Raw genomic sequence first — 16896 nt, 5'->3', positions numbered from 1 at the left:
TGGGATCTTCTGCAGTCCCTGCAATAATAAATAAAGAATTTGTGAATTCAGGATTATATTTACTTGTGTGTGCAAATTTTATTTATCAGAGGTTTACTTTGTATATATAATATACTTGGTGCATCAGTTTATATTTGATATAATTTAACTCCCTCTTGTTAAACCGTGCACACAGTTTATTTATTTTTCTCTTCCCTGAACCTCGCGGGGCTCCGTAGAAAAAGTCGCTTGTTTTCTGGTTGCTCATTTGTCTCGCGAGATCTGGCAACACTGAAACCGACTCGCAGACCGAGTTTGACCCGATACATCCACTGGTTGGAGGGACCTTCAATGTCATGTAGTGCCGTTAACTTGATAGAAATCTAAATTATTTGCTTATTTACTCAGATAATCCGCTCGGGACAGCAGGCGTCGGCCACAAGGTGAGTCTTTAACGCTGCGTACGTAAGTTACGTCGTTGAGTGCTAACTGAGGAAGCTAACAGTTAGCCACGGGATTTAAGTGACATGTGTCTCTGAACTGTGACTGACTGTGTACATCTACTGTGTACATCTACTGTGTACATCTACTGTGTACATCTACTGTGTATGTGTGTCCAAAAGCACTCTGATCCTTTTACTTATGTTAAGATTGGAGTTCTACAATATTTATACATATTTATATATAAAAAAAACAGTAAAAGCATAGAAAGAAATCCTACTTTTGTATAAGTGCATTATCAGTATGTGAGTGGTAACAGTTAAAGTATATTTTAAAGAATAAAATGTATGAAGTAAAGCAGAGTTAACTTTCTTTTCATGGCTGATGGTGATCAGATAATCGATAACTTCACAGTACAGTATTTAAAAGAAGTTCACAGCCTGTAGTTTATGCACACCGGAGGGTTAGAAAAGCAAAATTGGATTTCATATTTCATAGCTAATCAAAGTAAAGTGACATCACTATTGTTAACACAACAAAAACAAACAGTTCTCACTCTTCAGATCTTAGTTATATTTCCACCACTTATTTTAGGGCTGCAACACTACTACGACTACTCTTGTCAATTTAGAGAAAATACCAACAAACTGACTCATTTTTAGAAGCTGAAATCAGAGAAGGTTTTATTTTTTTATTTAATTTCTGTCCATCGACTTATTAGTTCAGCTCTAACTGATTCGTCTCATCTAGTAGGTCTGGATCTACCATGGAGCCCATAATGAGTCAGATTTGGTCGAGAGTCTGCCAGCGCCTCTACAGAACCTCAGTGAACCCCAGGAGGAGCCATTCGGGGTGTGCTGAGCACGCCGCTGTTCCTGCCTCCACCAACTCCAGACATACCAGGCCCACACTCCTGGTGTCTCGCCTCTACCAGCCTTCAAACCTGCGTGATGTGGGGCAGGACAGTCGGTCGCAAGGAGAGATGACTTGTAAGAGCCAAAGGCTCATGCTGCAGGCCGGGCTCATCCATCCGTCCAACGCAGGTTGTTACTACTACCTGCCTGCCACCGTTCGCTCCATGGAGAAGCTGGTGAGTCTAGTTTGGTGAATTTGGTTGTGTCATGTCCACAAACAAATATTTTGATAAAGATTGGTCACTGCAGAGATCTTTCTGACATGAATCTGCGACCCGCCTTTATAAAGACAGTGGAACAATAGAATAAAGACACTGTTTCTCATTAACTTAGCCATGTCTACTTTTGCCCCCTTGTCACAGGTTGTGTATGTCTGACTAATGTTTCCTTTCAGATTGCTTCAGATGATTTTTAGAGGCCTGAAAAGCTAAAACTGTTGAGTGATTCATAAGAAAATGAGAAGATTAAAGCATAATTTCATCATAATAATGTGTTGCAGAAATATGTTTTCTTCTTTCAAATTCTTTTAAACATTTGAGATTTATTTTGCGACCCCTTGGTCGATGGTCCCAGCTCCAAGGTTGGAAACCACTGCATTAGAACATAAGAGTGATGAATCAGTGTAAATGTTTATGTTATGATCCTTAAAGTGTAATAAGTGCTTTTTTAAATCGACAGATGAGAATCATTGACGAAGAGATGCAGGGGATTGGTGGGCAGAAGCTGGACATGCCCAGTTTATGCTCAGCTGAACTCTGGAAAACCAGTGAGCGCTGGGATTTGATGGGAAAGGAGCTGCTCCGTCTGAAAGACCGCCATGGGGTCAGCTACTGCTTGGCCCCCACACACGAGGAAGCAGTTACGACTCTGGTTGCGCACCAAACGACTCTCTCCTACAAACAGCTCCCTCTGCTTCTTTATCAGGTAGACTTTACCCGGGTTGCTACCAGTGTATGTGTTGTAATAAAGCCACAATTTTTACATTATGATTTATTTTCTTTAAAAACAGATCACACGCAAATTCAGAGACGAACCGAAGCCAAAGTTCGGTCTTCTTCGAGGGAGGGAGTTCTACATGAAGGACATGTACTCATTTGATGTGAGCGAAGAAGCAGCTTACCAGACTTATGAAGCCGTGTGCCACGCATACACCAGGCTCTTCGCCCGTCTGGGTCTGCGCTGCATTCAGGTGCAGGCAGACACGGGCAACATAGGCGGAAAACTCTCCCACGAGTTCCAGCTGCCAGCAGACATCGGTGAGGACAGGCTTCTGGTCTGTGGGAACTGCTCTTTCTCTGCCAATGTAGAGACCATGTCATCAGACAGCACCGACTGCCCACAGTGCAAAACTGGCACACTGGTGGAGTCAAAGGGTATAGAGGTGGGCCACACCTTTTACCTGGGTAAAAAGTACTCTGATTTATTCAATGCCACCTTCAGCAATGCCCAGAACAAGCCTAGTGTTGCAGAGATGGGCTGCTTTGGTCTTGGGGTAACCCGTATTCTCGCTGCAGCCATTGAGGTGATGTCGACAGAGGAGGCGATCCGATGGCCGGGGCTTCTCGCCCCTTACCAGGTGTGTGTTTTACCCCCAAAGAAGGGCAGTAAAATTGACCAGGTGGCAGTCTTAGCTGAGGAACTGGTTCACACTTTGGGAGAGACTCTACCTGGTTTGAGAGGTGAAGTTGTTCTTGATGACCGTACACAGATGACATTTGGAAAGAGGCTGAAGGACGCCAACATACTGGGCTACCCATATGTTATTGTAGTGGGACAGCGAGCTCTAGAGGAAACACCCAGGTTTGAGGTGATCTGTCAGCAGACAGGTGAGACAATGTTTCTCAGTCAGGATGGACTGTTAGATCTTCTGGGGAGAGTGGAAACTGTATGAACTCTGAATGTGGAAATAAATGTTTTATTTTATGTTTGTGTGTACTTTATGATGAGTAAAATGTAAGTGAGGTGATGGGAAAAGAAGATAAAAGCCTTGTATGTTTGTAAGTTATAAACCCTACAATGTACGTACGGTTTTACATTTTTTATGGCATAAACTTACTGTCAAAACACATGATATTGGACTTAATTACTTTTGGTTTCCATGGTGTAATTCACAAAGTCACAATTTTAGTTTCATGTTCCCATGCAAGTAAAAACATAAACCCACAGAAGTGAACATAAATAATGACCTTTATGCTGTTGTGTTTGAATAAGAATTTGCACCTGGAAAAATACAACTTCCATCATAGTACGACTCAATGCTGTTCCTCTGGTAGATATAATAAATACAACCATGACATAAAAGTTGGTGGAAGAAGTCAACTTCTTCAATTTAAGCACAAGCAGCATTACCACAATATATAATGTAAAGTAAGTCAAGTAGCTCAATATGCAGGTTGTCCACATTTAAGTGCATTATTACATGAAATGTATTTATTTTGATAAAAACCAACATTTTATTGTTGCTGTTAAATTAGGTTGTTTATAGTAAGTTATACATCATATATATATTTAACTGCTTTGTGCATAAAATCTTAATCTGTTCTCCATCTAATAACCATTGTCAGTGGAAGAAGTATGAAGAGCTCAAGCAAAAGTGTCAATACCCCAATATAAAAACACTATTTGGCACATTTTATGTAAAACTTAATTAATGTTACATAAAAGCAAGCATCCATTGTTACTCTTTATTCTGTTGGGCAGTTTAGTCAACAACAAGTCGTCATATTTCAATAAATTATAAGAATGTTTTGTATGAAAAATCTTACCTGCAACCAGGAAACACAGGATGGAAATACTCAACTGCAGTCAGATAACCTTTAAATGACACATGAGTAAATGTATATAGTCATTTATATATATGTGGCTCTGTGTGTGTTATGTGTTGTCCGGAACTAACGTATCTGCACTGTGTTTCCGCACGGACTTTTATTCGCGTTGTACCACCCATGCACATGTGTAAACAAGGAGCTGGGTATCTTCTAGAACCGGGAAACCAGCTGATGGGCTGTAATCTTTTCTAATATACAGAAGAATCGCAACGTTAAAATCACTTATAAATAAACTAAATATACACATTTTGAGCCAAAATGGCGTCCTCAGAGGCGCAGTGTGAGAGCGACGATGGCATGGACGAGTTAATGGACAAATTCAAGACCCAGAGATATAAAAATGCCTTCAGTGAAAACAGCTGGGAAGAGGTAACGTGAAGCTCAACATCATCTACCCACCTTTGCATATCTATGATCAATAAAGTAGCTTCTCCTTAATTAAAGTTGTTGCTAAGTAAGTGATCCATCTGTCTGTCTGTCTGTCTGTCTGTCGTTCAGGAGTTAAATAAAATACCAATGTTCATGAAAACTGCCCCTGAGGAGATTGACCCAAAGGAATACCCTGAACTAGCCTGCCTACAAGCTATTATCCACGATGAAGACAGACCCCCTGAAGGTACCACCAGACACCTGTTGGAGATACATACAGATTTCTTTTTAAACTTGAGAAACTGTTAATGATTCAATCAATTTGCCTCTTTCCTCCCTCAGAGCAAGCGAAGGGCCTGAAAGATGAGGGGAATGTGTATTTCAAGGAGAAGAACTACCAGAAGGCCATACTGTCCTACACCGCAGGTCTGAAGAAGAAATGTGGCGACCAGGAGCTCGACACTGTTCTCCTCACCAACCGGGCCGCAGCACACTTCCACCTGGGTCAGGATCTCTTTATTTCTTATGGCACACAGACACATTAATAGCTGTGTAAGAGACCATGAAGATGCTTATTATGCGTATAAATAGTGATCCCAGAATAATATGAAGCAGTCCCTCATTCTTTCCCACTTGCTTTTCAACCCCAGTTCATTTTAGCCGAATGTCAAGATGCCTCTGAGTTGTTTGGAGGGTAATTCAGACAACCTGACAACCACAGGGTGTGGGAACTGACTCCTAAACAGTGACTGAGAGCAGCTCGGTGCATTCCCGTCTTGGCCAATCAGTGCGCCGACGCCCTTTCTTTAGGGCATAAGAGACTGCACATATTGTCACTCTTAAGGCCCTTTTGTTTTCTAATTGAAAGTGACTTTAAGCCTTCAGAGAAACAGTCTGAGTAAATATTAAAGAACCCCCTTTCCACTGGGTTACCTGCATCGGGGCAGATCTTGGCGAAGAGTTTTGCTCGCCTGACAATTACCTAAGCTAAGACAAGAGCTCCCTTTATTTAAATTCATATTGGCACAGCAGCACAGGGGGATGTAGTTAAAAGAATAAAGGAAATAGAATAAAATGTATTGTTGTGCAGAAACTGGTGATGTGCTTGACAGTGGTGTGTTGTTTAAAGTCTTAATCAGTGGAGGTAGGAGGCTTTATTTTCTTATTTTCTTTATTGATTTATTTCCACTGCAGCCCTTTTATGCAAAATACCTTATTGAAGAGGCGTTTGTTTATTATTAATTTACTATTTTTAGCCTTATACGGTTGGGAACTGGTTCTCAGGCTTTTTCCTCATCAGCTGAGATCTGGGGAATCAGTACAACCACAAATATTTAATTTATTCTATGTTTCTCGCTTAATTTCACCCTCATTTCCTCCCGGTTTGTATCTCACAGGTAACATGCGCTCTGCGTTGAATGACGCTGCAGCTGCAAAGAAAATCAAACCAGACCACCTTAAAGCCTTGATCAGAGGTATGTATTATAAATCACACAGGTTTTTCACCTGCAGCAACACCTTGTCATAAGTTCATAAATATTAGAATAGTACAGAAGAAAGCAAACAGCGTAGAAAAATGATACAAAACAAATGTGTTTGTGTGTGTTTCCGCAGGGGTTCAGTGTTGTATGGAGCTGCGTATCTTTGCAGAGGCCATCCAGTGGTGTGATGAGGGGCTCAAGTCTCATCCCACAGACAAGAAGCTGCTGGAGCTGAGAGCAGCAGCAGATAAACACAAGGTACAATCACTAATGAGTTCATTCGATTTTGGGGTGGAGGTTTTAGTTTCAGTCGAGTATAATGTTTATTTTTTGTGCCTTTTTTTTTTTTTTTTTTTAGAGAGCAGCAGAGAGAGACGCCAGGAAAGCCAAGGCCAAAGAGAAAAAGCTGCAGGGTGAGAAAGAAGCTCTTCTGGCTGCTATAAAGGTGAGCATCCAATTTAAAACTCCAACTTGCATCAAATCAAACTTCATATGCATTTGTATTTAAAAAAATCACTTTATAAAACATGAAACAATTCAAATCTGTAAACTAATTCTATGTTTAACGATACATGTGAACTCGATGGGGTTTATCAGATACATTTGTCTGTTCTTTGTGCAGGATCGAGGCATCAAGCTTCTCCAGTCTTCGAAGCCTCGTCAGCATGGTTCAGACAGTGAGGGTGAGGATAAAGGCGCCTCAGCAGCGATATCACAGTTGAGCCTGGATGGCCTCAGCTCTCAGGAGGTCACGGGGGCTCAGGTCTTCCTGGACGAGCAGGGCTCTCTGCAGTGGCCTGTTCTCTTCCTCTATCCCGAACACCAGCAGAGTGACTTTATCTCTGCTTTCTGTGAGAACAACTGGTAAACTGCTCTGTTTCTTTTTGAATATATAGATTTGTTGTATGTCTGTGTTTGTAGTAACCGAGAGGTAGTTTAATTTATTGCAGCTCATCAGGATACACACGTCAACCTCTCTCCTTTTAATTTGACTAAATAAAGTCACTTCTGTATCTTTTTATTTGTTTCAGTTTCATAGATCACCTGTCGGTCATGTTTGGAGAAGAACTTCCACCTTGGGACTCGGATAGAAAATACCACCCACAGAATTTGCAGGTTTGTGTATTTTGCCTAAATGTTACTGTATCTTGCCGTAGATTAAGCAAAAATAAGCACGTACTTTGCAATTTTTTGTTTAATAATGTGATAATTTAACTTGTCATATTATATGTTATTATGTAGATAAAGAATTCACCTACTATTATCTGATAGGTACAAGTAATCAAGCGTACAACTGTCAAACAGTGATTATATTTCATTACCAAAGGCAGCAAAGTTATATCAATACATGAAATGACAATAATCGATAATTAATCATTCTGTTTAACCGCATTTGACCTTTCCTCACTTTTTAGCTGTACTTTGAAGACGAGCAGAAGGAGACTCTCTACCAAGTAAACCCAGAGACGTCACTTTTAAAAGTGTTGCAGCATAAAAGGTAAATCTGTTGAGATGAAGTCTGGTTTTTATTTTCCTTTGGATTTGTTTGTGCAGCTAATTAAACAAAATTAAAATAGACAAATAACATAATGAGAACCAGCTGCCTGGTGTTTCCTCATTAGGCAAGCAAAGGAAAAAAACAGTGATATTGTACTTTAATGACATATAGGTCCTTATAGGCAGGTGGTCGTGGTCCCAGATTCTTTGCTTTTGCACTTCAGTACCGTTGAGGGATGTATATCTCAGAGGATATTATCTGTTAGAGAATATACTGAATTTGTGTTACCATGGTGTCAATATCTCCTTTTAAAGTATACTAACTTACTGGACATTAATTTCCTGTGTCTGTCTTTTCTGCTCTGTTTTTCTAAAAGGTTTTTTGTCAAGGGAGGGACTCCCAGTTTCATCGTTCTGGTAAAGGATTCCTCGTTCTGGGAGCAGTTTTTAACTGGGAAGAAAATACAAAGATTGTGAAAACGCATGGATTTAATATCTTGGACTATTAATACACAAAATTCTCCGACTCGTGGCAAAGGGCAGGACACGCTCTTCGACAACAGATATGAACACACATGAATATAAAACAAATAATATCTCTGAAAGATACAAACTGCAAATTGAAAATGGTGTAAAGAAATTTTATTCAAGTGCTTGATTAGACAAATTAATCACAACAAGAACAAAATGTATAATGGCTATTAACAAGTGATGTAAATGCTTGTAAGTAAAAAAAGTTTATCCTTGACCAAACATACCAGTAAGTCCCTGAATCTGGTGCTACAAGTCTCAGTGTTAGTCAGCAACAAAAGCAACATAATCTCTAGTTAAGCTTTATTATCCGTTATGGAATTAATTTGAATGCTAGAAATTAGAAATCTGCTTTCAGAACAAACATTTTCCCTTGGAGGGCCAAAACTGAAGCTAAATGATGGGCCACGGGCCAAAAGGACACCCTTATTGTATTGTACTGTTAAGATGCAAAATGGTACTAAGATCCCAAGTTCCCTTAATTGACTGACTTCGTGTGAAAGTTGTCACTCTGCCCTCCATGCTCAGTTATGAAAAATTATTAGGAATCTTACATATTTAAAGAGCATTTAAATATATATATAAAAATTGCATAAAAAATAAAACAGGAATTTTATATCAGAACGTTTTACTTTGTCCCGTAGGGCTCACTTTAGGTGTCCCTGTTTTAGAAGGAAGGCATTGTGTACAGATGACTAATGTCTGCAATTGTTTGTTCAAATGCAGTCAGACAGGGTTTCTTTAGCATACTTTTTGTAATGTTGTGTAATGATGTTTTACCGTACTCTACGATAGACTCAGCCAGGCATTCATTTCCTAAAGGTGTTCTCTAATGTGATCAGCTGATTACTATGATACTACTGCCAGGTCAAGCCTGTAAATCATGAGAACTTGGGGCCTCGAGCAAGAACCACTCTTACAAACATATTGGCTCTTTAGTGGTTTGTTTGAGTGATTTAAGAGCATTTTTTTCTCTTGGGAAACAAACTAATACAGAATTCTTGAGCAGCCATGACCTGCTGTATGAGTCATGTGCAAATAGGCTGCATCTCCCCACAGATGGAAAAAAACATTTGAACGGAAATTACAATGAAACTGAATAAATTTTGAGCTTAAAAATGAAACTGAAATGAACAACAATTTAATACATATTAAGACAAAAATTCTGTTCACCAGCATATTAGGTTTTATATTTTATACTAATTACATAAACCTATCATAAGTGCATCATATTAAATATTAAATATCCATTAAATTCACCTTGGAACTCAAAATAATAAGAATAATTTGATTGATGCAATTGGATATGTTTGAATATGAGTTGTATTGATCAGATCAGATTTAACTCAAACCACAGATTGCCTCATTTTTTGTTTGTTTTAACAGAAAAACTTCAGACAACTAAAATAATTTGACCCTGTAGGCATAAACAAGAAGACCAAGTTACGTATAATTACTATTACCATAGTGTTACTGTAATTGATTGAATCATGATTATCAAGAGAGGAAGTCTTTTTGTCAGTAAAACAAACCGCAGCATGATCTGAATCATATTACCTTCATTAGAGACAGCAGACCAATGAGAAGCCACAAAGCTCAGTATGACATCATGACGACTGGTTGGCTCATGAAAACAGGTTGGGGAGCCATCATCTGTGGAGCGTTCTGCTGCACATTGACAAAGGTTTGAGGCTGCGCATTGACAAAGGTGTGAGGCTGCGCATTGACGACAGTGGGACTCTTCTTGCGATGTTTTAACTCGCGATGCATCTGACACCAGGCGCACCAGACGCAGAAACAGGAAACTGGGATGTCTTCACAGAGAGAACCCTGAGGAGAACCAAAGTTGAGACGTATGTAAACTTTTAAATTAGACATGGCTTAATCTTTTTCAGCAAACTATGGGAAATTCAGTATACATCAGCTTTACATGCATCATACCTTGATTCCATATCTGTTTCTCATGGAGGCCCTTAGAGACAAGAGTGCAGGAGGAACAAAGAATGGTATCCCACAGGCTGCGAGTATTGCAGGGCTGCATACGTCGCATAATGGCAGACACTGGTTTTCTCCAAATTGTCCTGAAACTGTGCAGGCAAGGCAAGGACAGCACCAGAAACCATAGCAGCCTGAAAAACATGGGTATATGTCAGTAGGTTGTGACAAACCCTCCGAAGTAACCTAAGGTCATAAAAATGTAATCGAAAGAATACGAAATAGTCAAACTTGTGGTACTGACAAGTACTGGCGTCCTCAAAGCAGTCACAGAGACCGGTGTCCCAGTCTCTCAAGGGTTTTTCTGCCATTGGTTGTTGAACAGTGTAAGCCATAGATAGTGAACTATGAACCTGTTAACACAAAGAAATCGGAACAAAAACTCATATTGTTTCTTGGAACAAGACATGCAAAGGCTTATGATGTTTTAATTTTTTTACTGCTACAAAACTTCATCTTTGTTAGCTATGTTACTTTTGCTTAAGGCAATTGGGTTTGGGATTTAATATTTCAATGTTTTTATAATTTGTGTTCAGCTTTGACTGAAAAATGACTAGCTACAGTTTAACAGTCTAATTACTTTGGAAAACCTCTCAATAGGATGTGCAGATTGACTTGGTAAAAATAAAATGGGACAAAAGCCCAATACAATACAATATACAGTTCATACAATCCAATTCAAACTGTCCTAAACTGACCACATATGAGAAAAATACCCTAAACTTACTGTTGAGTAGCTACGACATATAATGTATTACTGAATACAGCCTGTGGTAAATGTAAGAAACAGATAAATCAGATTGTCTCTCTAGCTACAAGCACAAAACTGAGTGACAGAGAAATAACAATATGCATTTTACAATCATATTTACTTCAGAATTAACATAAAAGACATATGTATACCTTCTACGTCTTTAATTATTCTACAGGGTGTGAAACAATGACTATAGAATGTAGAGCCCAGAATTTGCAGACATTGTTTGCCATTACAGATAGATTTACATCCCTGTACACATATCTCCTATATGGATATAATTGTACGACTGTAAAGTCTCACATTATCCTCCACAAACAATCCAACTGGTAACATTTAGAAATACCCAGGATGCCTCTGTTTTAGTGGTGAAGTTAATATGAACATTCAAAAAACTGCTGCATGGGACTGTGTTACCAAAGAAGTGAAAATAAATAATTTTCATCTAAAGAAACCTCACTTTTCTTACAGTATAAATTAACTGTTACAGCATGTCGAATTAAACTTTAATTTACCTGTTGGAATAAAGATGTGAAACGTTATATTAATAAACTTAAAGGTCTTACCTGACAGCTAGCCAACCTTCTTACCCACTCTGAAGCTGAGAATGAATGAAAGGATGTGCATTAGATTAGGAGTGGCATCTTGTGTAAGTAGGACAGCTAAACACAAACAATGCTGCAAAACCTGAATCTGATGGAACAAATAAATGAAATTGAAACTGAATTCCAAGAACACTATTTCCATACTATTTATCGTAAATGCTACACCCACTTGACCTTTAAACAGTTTTCCCATTCATATACAGGAACATACAAAGATGAAACATCCATAAAGGAACTTTCTCTTTCTGTATGTGTTTGATTACAAGAGAGGTATTATCATTAAATACTGATTTTGTTTTTTTCATCTTGATAAATGCTAATCAGAATGATCTGCATTATATTTATTTATTAATCTGTAGCATCTTGACCCTGCAGGTACACAGGAAGCAGCCATGCATGTCGGATTGATTCATACATTGGTGCATTTATTTATGGAATCATGGTTTATTTTATTCATCCTGTCTTCTGCACATGTATTTTTATTTTAATTGTTGTTAAATAATTCATTGTCAATCAGCAATAATGTACATAATCATTGCAGGTTGGGGAGAAAACACTTTTCCACTCCACTAGGAAACGGTGATGAGTTGACAGGTCAGATTTGGCTGCAGGGTGTTTCCCAGAATTCATCTCCTCATGACAAGAACTTGACTGAAAAAGTCAACAGGTTGGGATAATAACATCAATCAAGCTAGGAGGGTCTGTGTGACCCAGTTTCTGACATTTGATGACAGTTAAGGCCTTATAAACACAAAACTGCTCTCCTGCCTTACTATAGTGGCAACATCACCTCTCTGTGAATATCCTGTTACTGATTGAAGAGTGGTAACTGCAGCAATGTGTTACTCACCAGTATTCAATACGATCTTATAATGTAAAAATTAAAGTTTGTAGGCTTCATGATATTTAGATAGCATAAAACATGTATATTAAAAACATTTACTCATATTAAAGTCAGGCTATTGCACCTCACCTGATGCGGATGCATTTTACTAAAACATGTCATCAGTTAATGTGTGGAGTTAAGCAATCATCCGTCCATATTGTAAGTGGATAGGACAGGGCTGCAAAACTATTGTGAGACAGTGTGTGCCATGTGTTCAGTGGATCCTCTACGTCACCAGTTTGGCAGCTAAGAGATTGTGCAACCTTTTGGTGGGAATCTCATCCTGAGAAGAGGACGATTGTTGCAGTTCGGCAAAGAAACAGTGAAAAAAGTCCACATGTTGGACTGAAGACAGCAGCTGGTGGATCTGTGGAAGCAGCTCGTTCGACATCTAGAACTAGAAACTGGAGCACTTGTTCAGAAACCCGGTGAGCAAAATGTTTTATTTTAAAGCTGCTCCCGTATTTAAAGGGTCAGTTCACCCACATTACAAAAACACATATTTCCTTTTTTGGTTTCATGTGCTGAGATTCTGAGACATCTGAAACCACCCCGATTTAACTTTTATAGGTGTAAATGCAGCTGATGTTTACAGCACTTTAATCAGGTTGGTAACTCTCTAAATCTCAGAGGTGATTTTCTGTTTGCTTTTCATTTATTATTTTATTTATTTTATGTAAAAACAGTTATGCAGTGAAACACCAACATGTTTACTATTAAGGAAATAATGAACAGCCTTGTGCCTTTGCCTTCATCCTGTGAGCTTTCATTAGTTTTTTCAGACCTAAAAGGGAAGCAGTTACAGTTTTTTTACCTGACAACAGGTGCTGCTCTGTTAAAAGCAGGTTAACCAAAAATGTCTTTGTCCACCTGAAACGAAACCAAACAGAGGATGTGGTTGTGATTTGAAACCTGTAGAAGCAACCACAACTTCAGAACGATACAGCCCTGCTGTAAAGCTCGACAGCACCACATGCTGTTCACTGCTGGCACTTTAGTAGACAGTGTACAGGTACAACCTGAAAACTAGCAGGTGAGTTATGGAGTTGTGTTTGTACTTGTTGTGGTTCAGCTGCTGACCGTTCCTCTCTGTGTTTGTCCTTCTGTGTTGTCTTTTTGTAAATTTCTCATTGCACAGGCAACAAGTTGCTGTTTTTGCAACCAAAACCACAAATTCAAAAAACAAACTGTGGCACACTGGATGAAATACTCAGATCTTTTACTTTAGGGGATACTACAACTGAATATGAATTTATGAATATGTGTTTTTGTTTGTACAAATATAAACTGCTGACTGAAAACTGTAAATAAATGTTATTCAAGTGCTTGATTAGATAAATTAATGACAAGAAGAACTAAATGTGTAATAGGTATAAACAAGTGCTTGTATGAAAAAAAAAATTAGAAATTCGAAAACTGTGAATAAGTTTTGCTTTTAGAAGGAAGTCATCCCACTGGCCCGTTACACATTACCACAGAGACACACTTCACACATATTTATAAATTTTTATTTTCAGTCAACAGGGTGACTAAACCAGCTTTTCTAGTTTGTTTAGCATGCTTTTCAGGTGCTCTTACACACAGATTCACTCTTAATGGCTCGTATGACTCGTTTCATTTGTTTCACTTTGGTACAAACATATATAAAAATTCTCGAGGGGTCCAGACCTGCTGTCACGTTCAGATAGTCTGTATCTCTCGATAGGGGGAACAACAGGAAAAAGTTAAAATGCGTTAAAAATGCTAAGATTTAAATTATTTACCCCAAGTTATAATAAGTAAAAGTTAAGTATTATTATAACCATAGAGGTCTTGATACAGTAAATCTGCATTTGGAACTGTAGATAAAGGTAAAAAATGGGTCATTTTCTATGAAGTATTACTGTAATTAGAGCATAATAATATAAGTCATGATGATTAAGAAACTGAAAGTCACCGTGTAATAAAACAAACAGCAGCATGATCTGAATCACGTTTCTTTCATAAGACACAACTGAGAAGCTGCAAAGCTCAGTGTTTGACGACTGTCGGGCTAATAAAACCAGCTGCCGGTTGGTTTCCAGGCATCATCATCACTGGAGGAGGCTGCATGTTTACAATTGTTTGAGACTGCATGTTGATGACAGTGGGAGGTTTTTTGCGATGTTTTATCTCACGATGCATCTGACACCAGGCACACCAAACGCAGCAACAAGAAACTCCAATGTCTTTACAGAGAGAACCCTGAGGAGAACCAAAGTGAAAAATCAGTTTTTAATTCAACATACTCAACATGTCATTAGAAATTTTCATCAGCTTTACATGCATCATACCTTGATTCCATATCTGTTTCTCATGGAGGCCCTTAGAGACAAGAGTGCAGGAGGAACAAACAATGGTATCCCACAGGCTGCGAGTATTGCAGGGCTGCATACGTCGCATAATGGCAGACACTGGTTTTCTCCAAATTGTCCTGAAACTGTGCAGGCAAGGCAAGGACAGCACCAGAAACCATAGCAGCCTGAAGAACACGCAGAGACAAACTCTCACACACACTCTTCAGTGACTTGGCCTTACTAAAGAAGGTCATAGAAATGAGAAAAATAGACCATTAAGAAATACAAATTATACAAAGTTGTAGTATTGATTCTTACAAGTACTCGCATTCTCAAAGCAGTCTAAGACACCGCTGTCCCAGTCTATCAAGGGTTTTTCTGCCATTGGTTGTTGGACAACTTTAGCCACGGACAGTGAACAATGAACCTAAAAACACACAGAAATCAAAGCAAAGGTAAAAGAAACACATGATATGCAGAGGCTTATATTGTATTATATATCTTAATGTTTTACCACTCCTTCAGTAGGCTTATGTGTGTGAAAATGCCATTGTTGTACCTCCATGTTGCAAAACTTGTTCATGAGGAAATGAGAAGCGTCTTTCCTTTCTGTTTAAATTTCTTGTTTCTGTGTTAGTTACTTGTGGCAGTTATCTTCTAGGCAAACAAATCTGTCCCATTTTATTTGGAAAATCTCTGAATAGGCACAGATTGACTTAATATAAATTATGCAGTAAAAGCTTTGAGCATTGGCCGTACAATTCTAATAATAATAATAATAATAATAATAATAATACATTTAATTTATAGAGCGCTTTTCAAGAAACTCAAAGACACTTCACATGAGTTAAAAATGAAAAGAAAAAGGTAATACAAAACACAACACGACATAACATATGACAAAAATACCGTAAACACACAGTTGAGTAGCAAAAGGGATACAGTAAATTTTCCACACAAAAAAAATGATTAGATGAAGTCTCTAGGTAGAAGTAAAATATTGAGTGACAGAGAAATAACATGAGTTATGTATTTTTAAAATGATACTTTAGAATTAATGTAAAATACATGAATGTCATTGTGAAGTCCATAAACTGCACCATTTACCTTAGAAAGTATTATACAGGGATTTAAACAAAAATGCTCAAATTTACAGATAATGTTTTTTTTGCAGATATAAAGAAATAATAATAATAAAACACTGAAATTGCTTTTTGATAACTTATCATTTTGATATTATTTGATACCTTTTGATAGTATTTTTTAATATTTCAATATACTGAAGATGCAAAGAATCACCATTACATCCCTGTACTCGTATATCCTACATGGATATAATTGTACACAATATCACACCATGAAGTAACTGTAACGTCTCACATTATGCTCCACAAACAATCCAACTGGTAATATTTAGAAATACCCAGGATGCCTCTGTTTTAGTGGTGAGGTTAATATAAACATTCAAAAAACTGCTGCATGTGACTGTGAAAAAAAAAGTGAAAAATAAATAATTTTCATCTGCAGAAATCTCACTTCTCCTCATCTTACAGTATAAAATCACATTTACTGCATGTTAGATTAAACGTTGGTTCACCTGTTGGGATTAAGATGTAAAACGTCTTATTAATAAACTTAAAGGTCTTACCTGACAGCTAGACAACCTTCGTGGGGACTGGAGGAAGCTGTGACTGAATTAAAAGAAATGCTTTGGATTAGGAGTGGCATCTTGTGCTACACAACCTGTTCTATAAGAACAAAGAAATGAAACTGAAACAAATTTTAAAGGTTCAATTTGAAACATTTAGGAGGATCGATTGGCAGAAATCAAATATAAAATTCATAGGTATGTTTTCATTTGTTTATAATCACCTGATATCCTGCCACACTACAGTGGCAACATTACCTCTCCATTGTTATTGATTGAAGAGTGGTAACAGTGTTGTGCAGCAGTGTGTTACTCACTAATATTCAATGTGGTCAAATGAAAGTAAGTAGGCTTCATGATATTTAGACAGCATAAAACATTTGTATTAATACATATATAAATAAACATGTATATTAAAGTCAGGGTTTTCTTATGATGTTAATAAAATTCTATTTATTTAATACACTTTGGCAAATTTATTCATAAGCACATGATTTGACTATGCTTCAACAGGAGCATGATTTTTACTCCCAATTTATTTTCATTTGTTTATTCCCAATTTATCTCCCGGCTGGGTCATGGCCTTTCTGCGTGGATCTTGCATATTCTCTCAGTGGTTGCGTGGGTTTCCTCTGGGTGCTCTGGTTTCCCTC

The 16896-nt window shown here is 38.0% G+C and overlaps 3 protein-coding genes across 7 annotated transcripts in view; 2 read left to right on the top strand and 1 right to left on the bottom strand.

Moving 5' to 3' along the window:
- The first annotated feature begins 257 nt into the window (after window positions 1-257).
- pars2 (prolyl-tRNA synthetase 2, mitochondrial) lies at window positions 258-3519 on the top strand. Of its 5 annotated transcripts, none has more exons than XM_051376179.1 (4): window positions 258-422; window positions 1174-1510; window positions 2013-2258; window positions 2344-3519. In XM_051376179.1, the coding sequence occupies exons 2-4, from the start codon at window positions 1187-1189 to the stop codon at window positions 3223-3225; spliced, it is 1452 nt and encodes a 483-aa protein (XP_051232139.1). In that variant the 5' UTR covers window positions 258-422; window positions 1174-1186; the 3' UTR covers window positions 3226-3519. The 5 variants fall into 5 exon arrangements, with proteins under 5 accessions (XP_051232139.1, XP_051232140.1, XP_051232142.1 ...); XM_051376180.1 differs by having other exon boundaries at window positions 1171-1510; XM_051376182.1 differs by having other exon boundaries at window positions 258-440.
- Window positions 3520-4259: 740 nt separating this feature from the next.
- On the top strand, window positions 4260-8262 carry ttc4 (tetratricopeptide repeat domain 4). The gene is made up of 10 exons (XM_051376185.1): window positions 4260-4531; window positions 4661-4778; window positions 4874-5035; window positions 5929-6006; window positions 6146-6270; window positions 6371-6457; window positions 6635-6876; window positions 7044-7128; window positions 7428-7510; window positions 7887-8262. The coding sequence occupies exons 1-10, from the start codon at window positions 4421-4423 to the stop codon at window positions 7984-7986; spliced, it is 1191 nt and encodes a 396-aa protein (XP_051232145.1). The 5' UTR covers window positions 4260-4420; the 3' UTR covers window positions 7987-8262.
- Window positions 8135-16896, bottom strand: part of LOC127350031 (cornifelin homolog) — a 25717-nt gene continuing 16955 nt past the window's right edge. Inside the window, exons 4-5 of the mRNA XM_051376189.1 lie at window positions 9982-10169; window positions 8135-9870 (exon numbers count right to left, since the gene is read on the bottom strand). Coding sequence (XP_051232149.1) covers window positions 9637-9870; window positions 9982-10169 — 422 coding nt within the window. The 3' untranslated portion in view covers window positions 8135-9636. The remainder of the gene's footprint in view (window positions 9871-9981; window positions 10170-16896) is intronic.

The sequence above is a fragment of the Dicentrarchus labrax genome, unplaced genomic scaffold (genome assembly GCF_905237075.1).
Source record: "Dicentrarchus labrax unplaced genomic scaffold, dlabrax2021, whole genome shotgun sequence".
In the NCBI taxonomy this organism is placed as follows: Eukaryota; Metazoa; Chordata; class Actinopteri; family Moronidae; genus Dicentrarchus; species Dicentrarchus labrax.
Note: the sequence above shows the minus strand (reverse complement) of the source record. Positions and strands in the feature narration are given on the sequence as shown.

Excerpts from the sequence above, each read along its gene's own strand:
- pars2 (XM_051376179.1), top strand. The coding sequence starts at position 1,187 with ATGGAGCCCATAATGAGTCAGATTTGGTCGAGAGTCTGCCAGCGCCTC. Across the intron at positions 1,511-2,012 it reads TTCGCTCCATGGAGAAGCTG|ATGAGAATCATTGACGAAGA; the intron begins GTGAGTCTAGTT and ends TTAAATCGACAG. Across the intron at positions 2,259-2,343 it reads TCCCTCTGCTTCTTTATCAG|ATCACACGCAAATTCAGAGA; the intron begins GTAGACTTTACC and ends CTTTAAAAACAG.
- ttc4 (XM_051376185.1), top strand. The coding sequence starts at position 4,421 with ATGGCGTCCTCAGAGGCGCAGTGTGAGAGCGACGATGGCATGGACGAG. Across the intron at positions 6,877-7,043 it reads GCTTTCTGTGAGAACAACTG|TTTCATAGATCACCTGTCGG; the intron begins GTAAACTGCTCT and ends TATTTGTTTCAG. Across the intron at positions 7,511-7,886 it reads AAAGTGTTGCAGCATAAAAG|GTTTTTTGTCAAGGGAGGGA; the intron begins GTAAATCTGTTG and ends TTTTTCTAAAAG.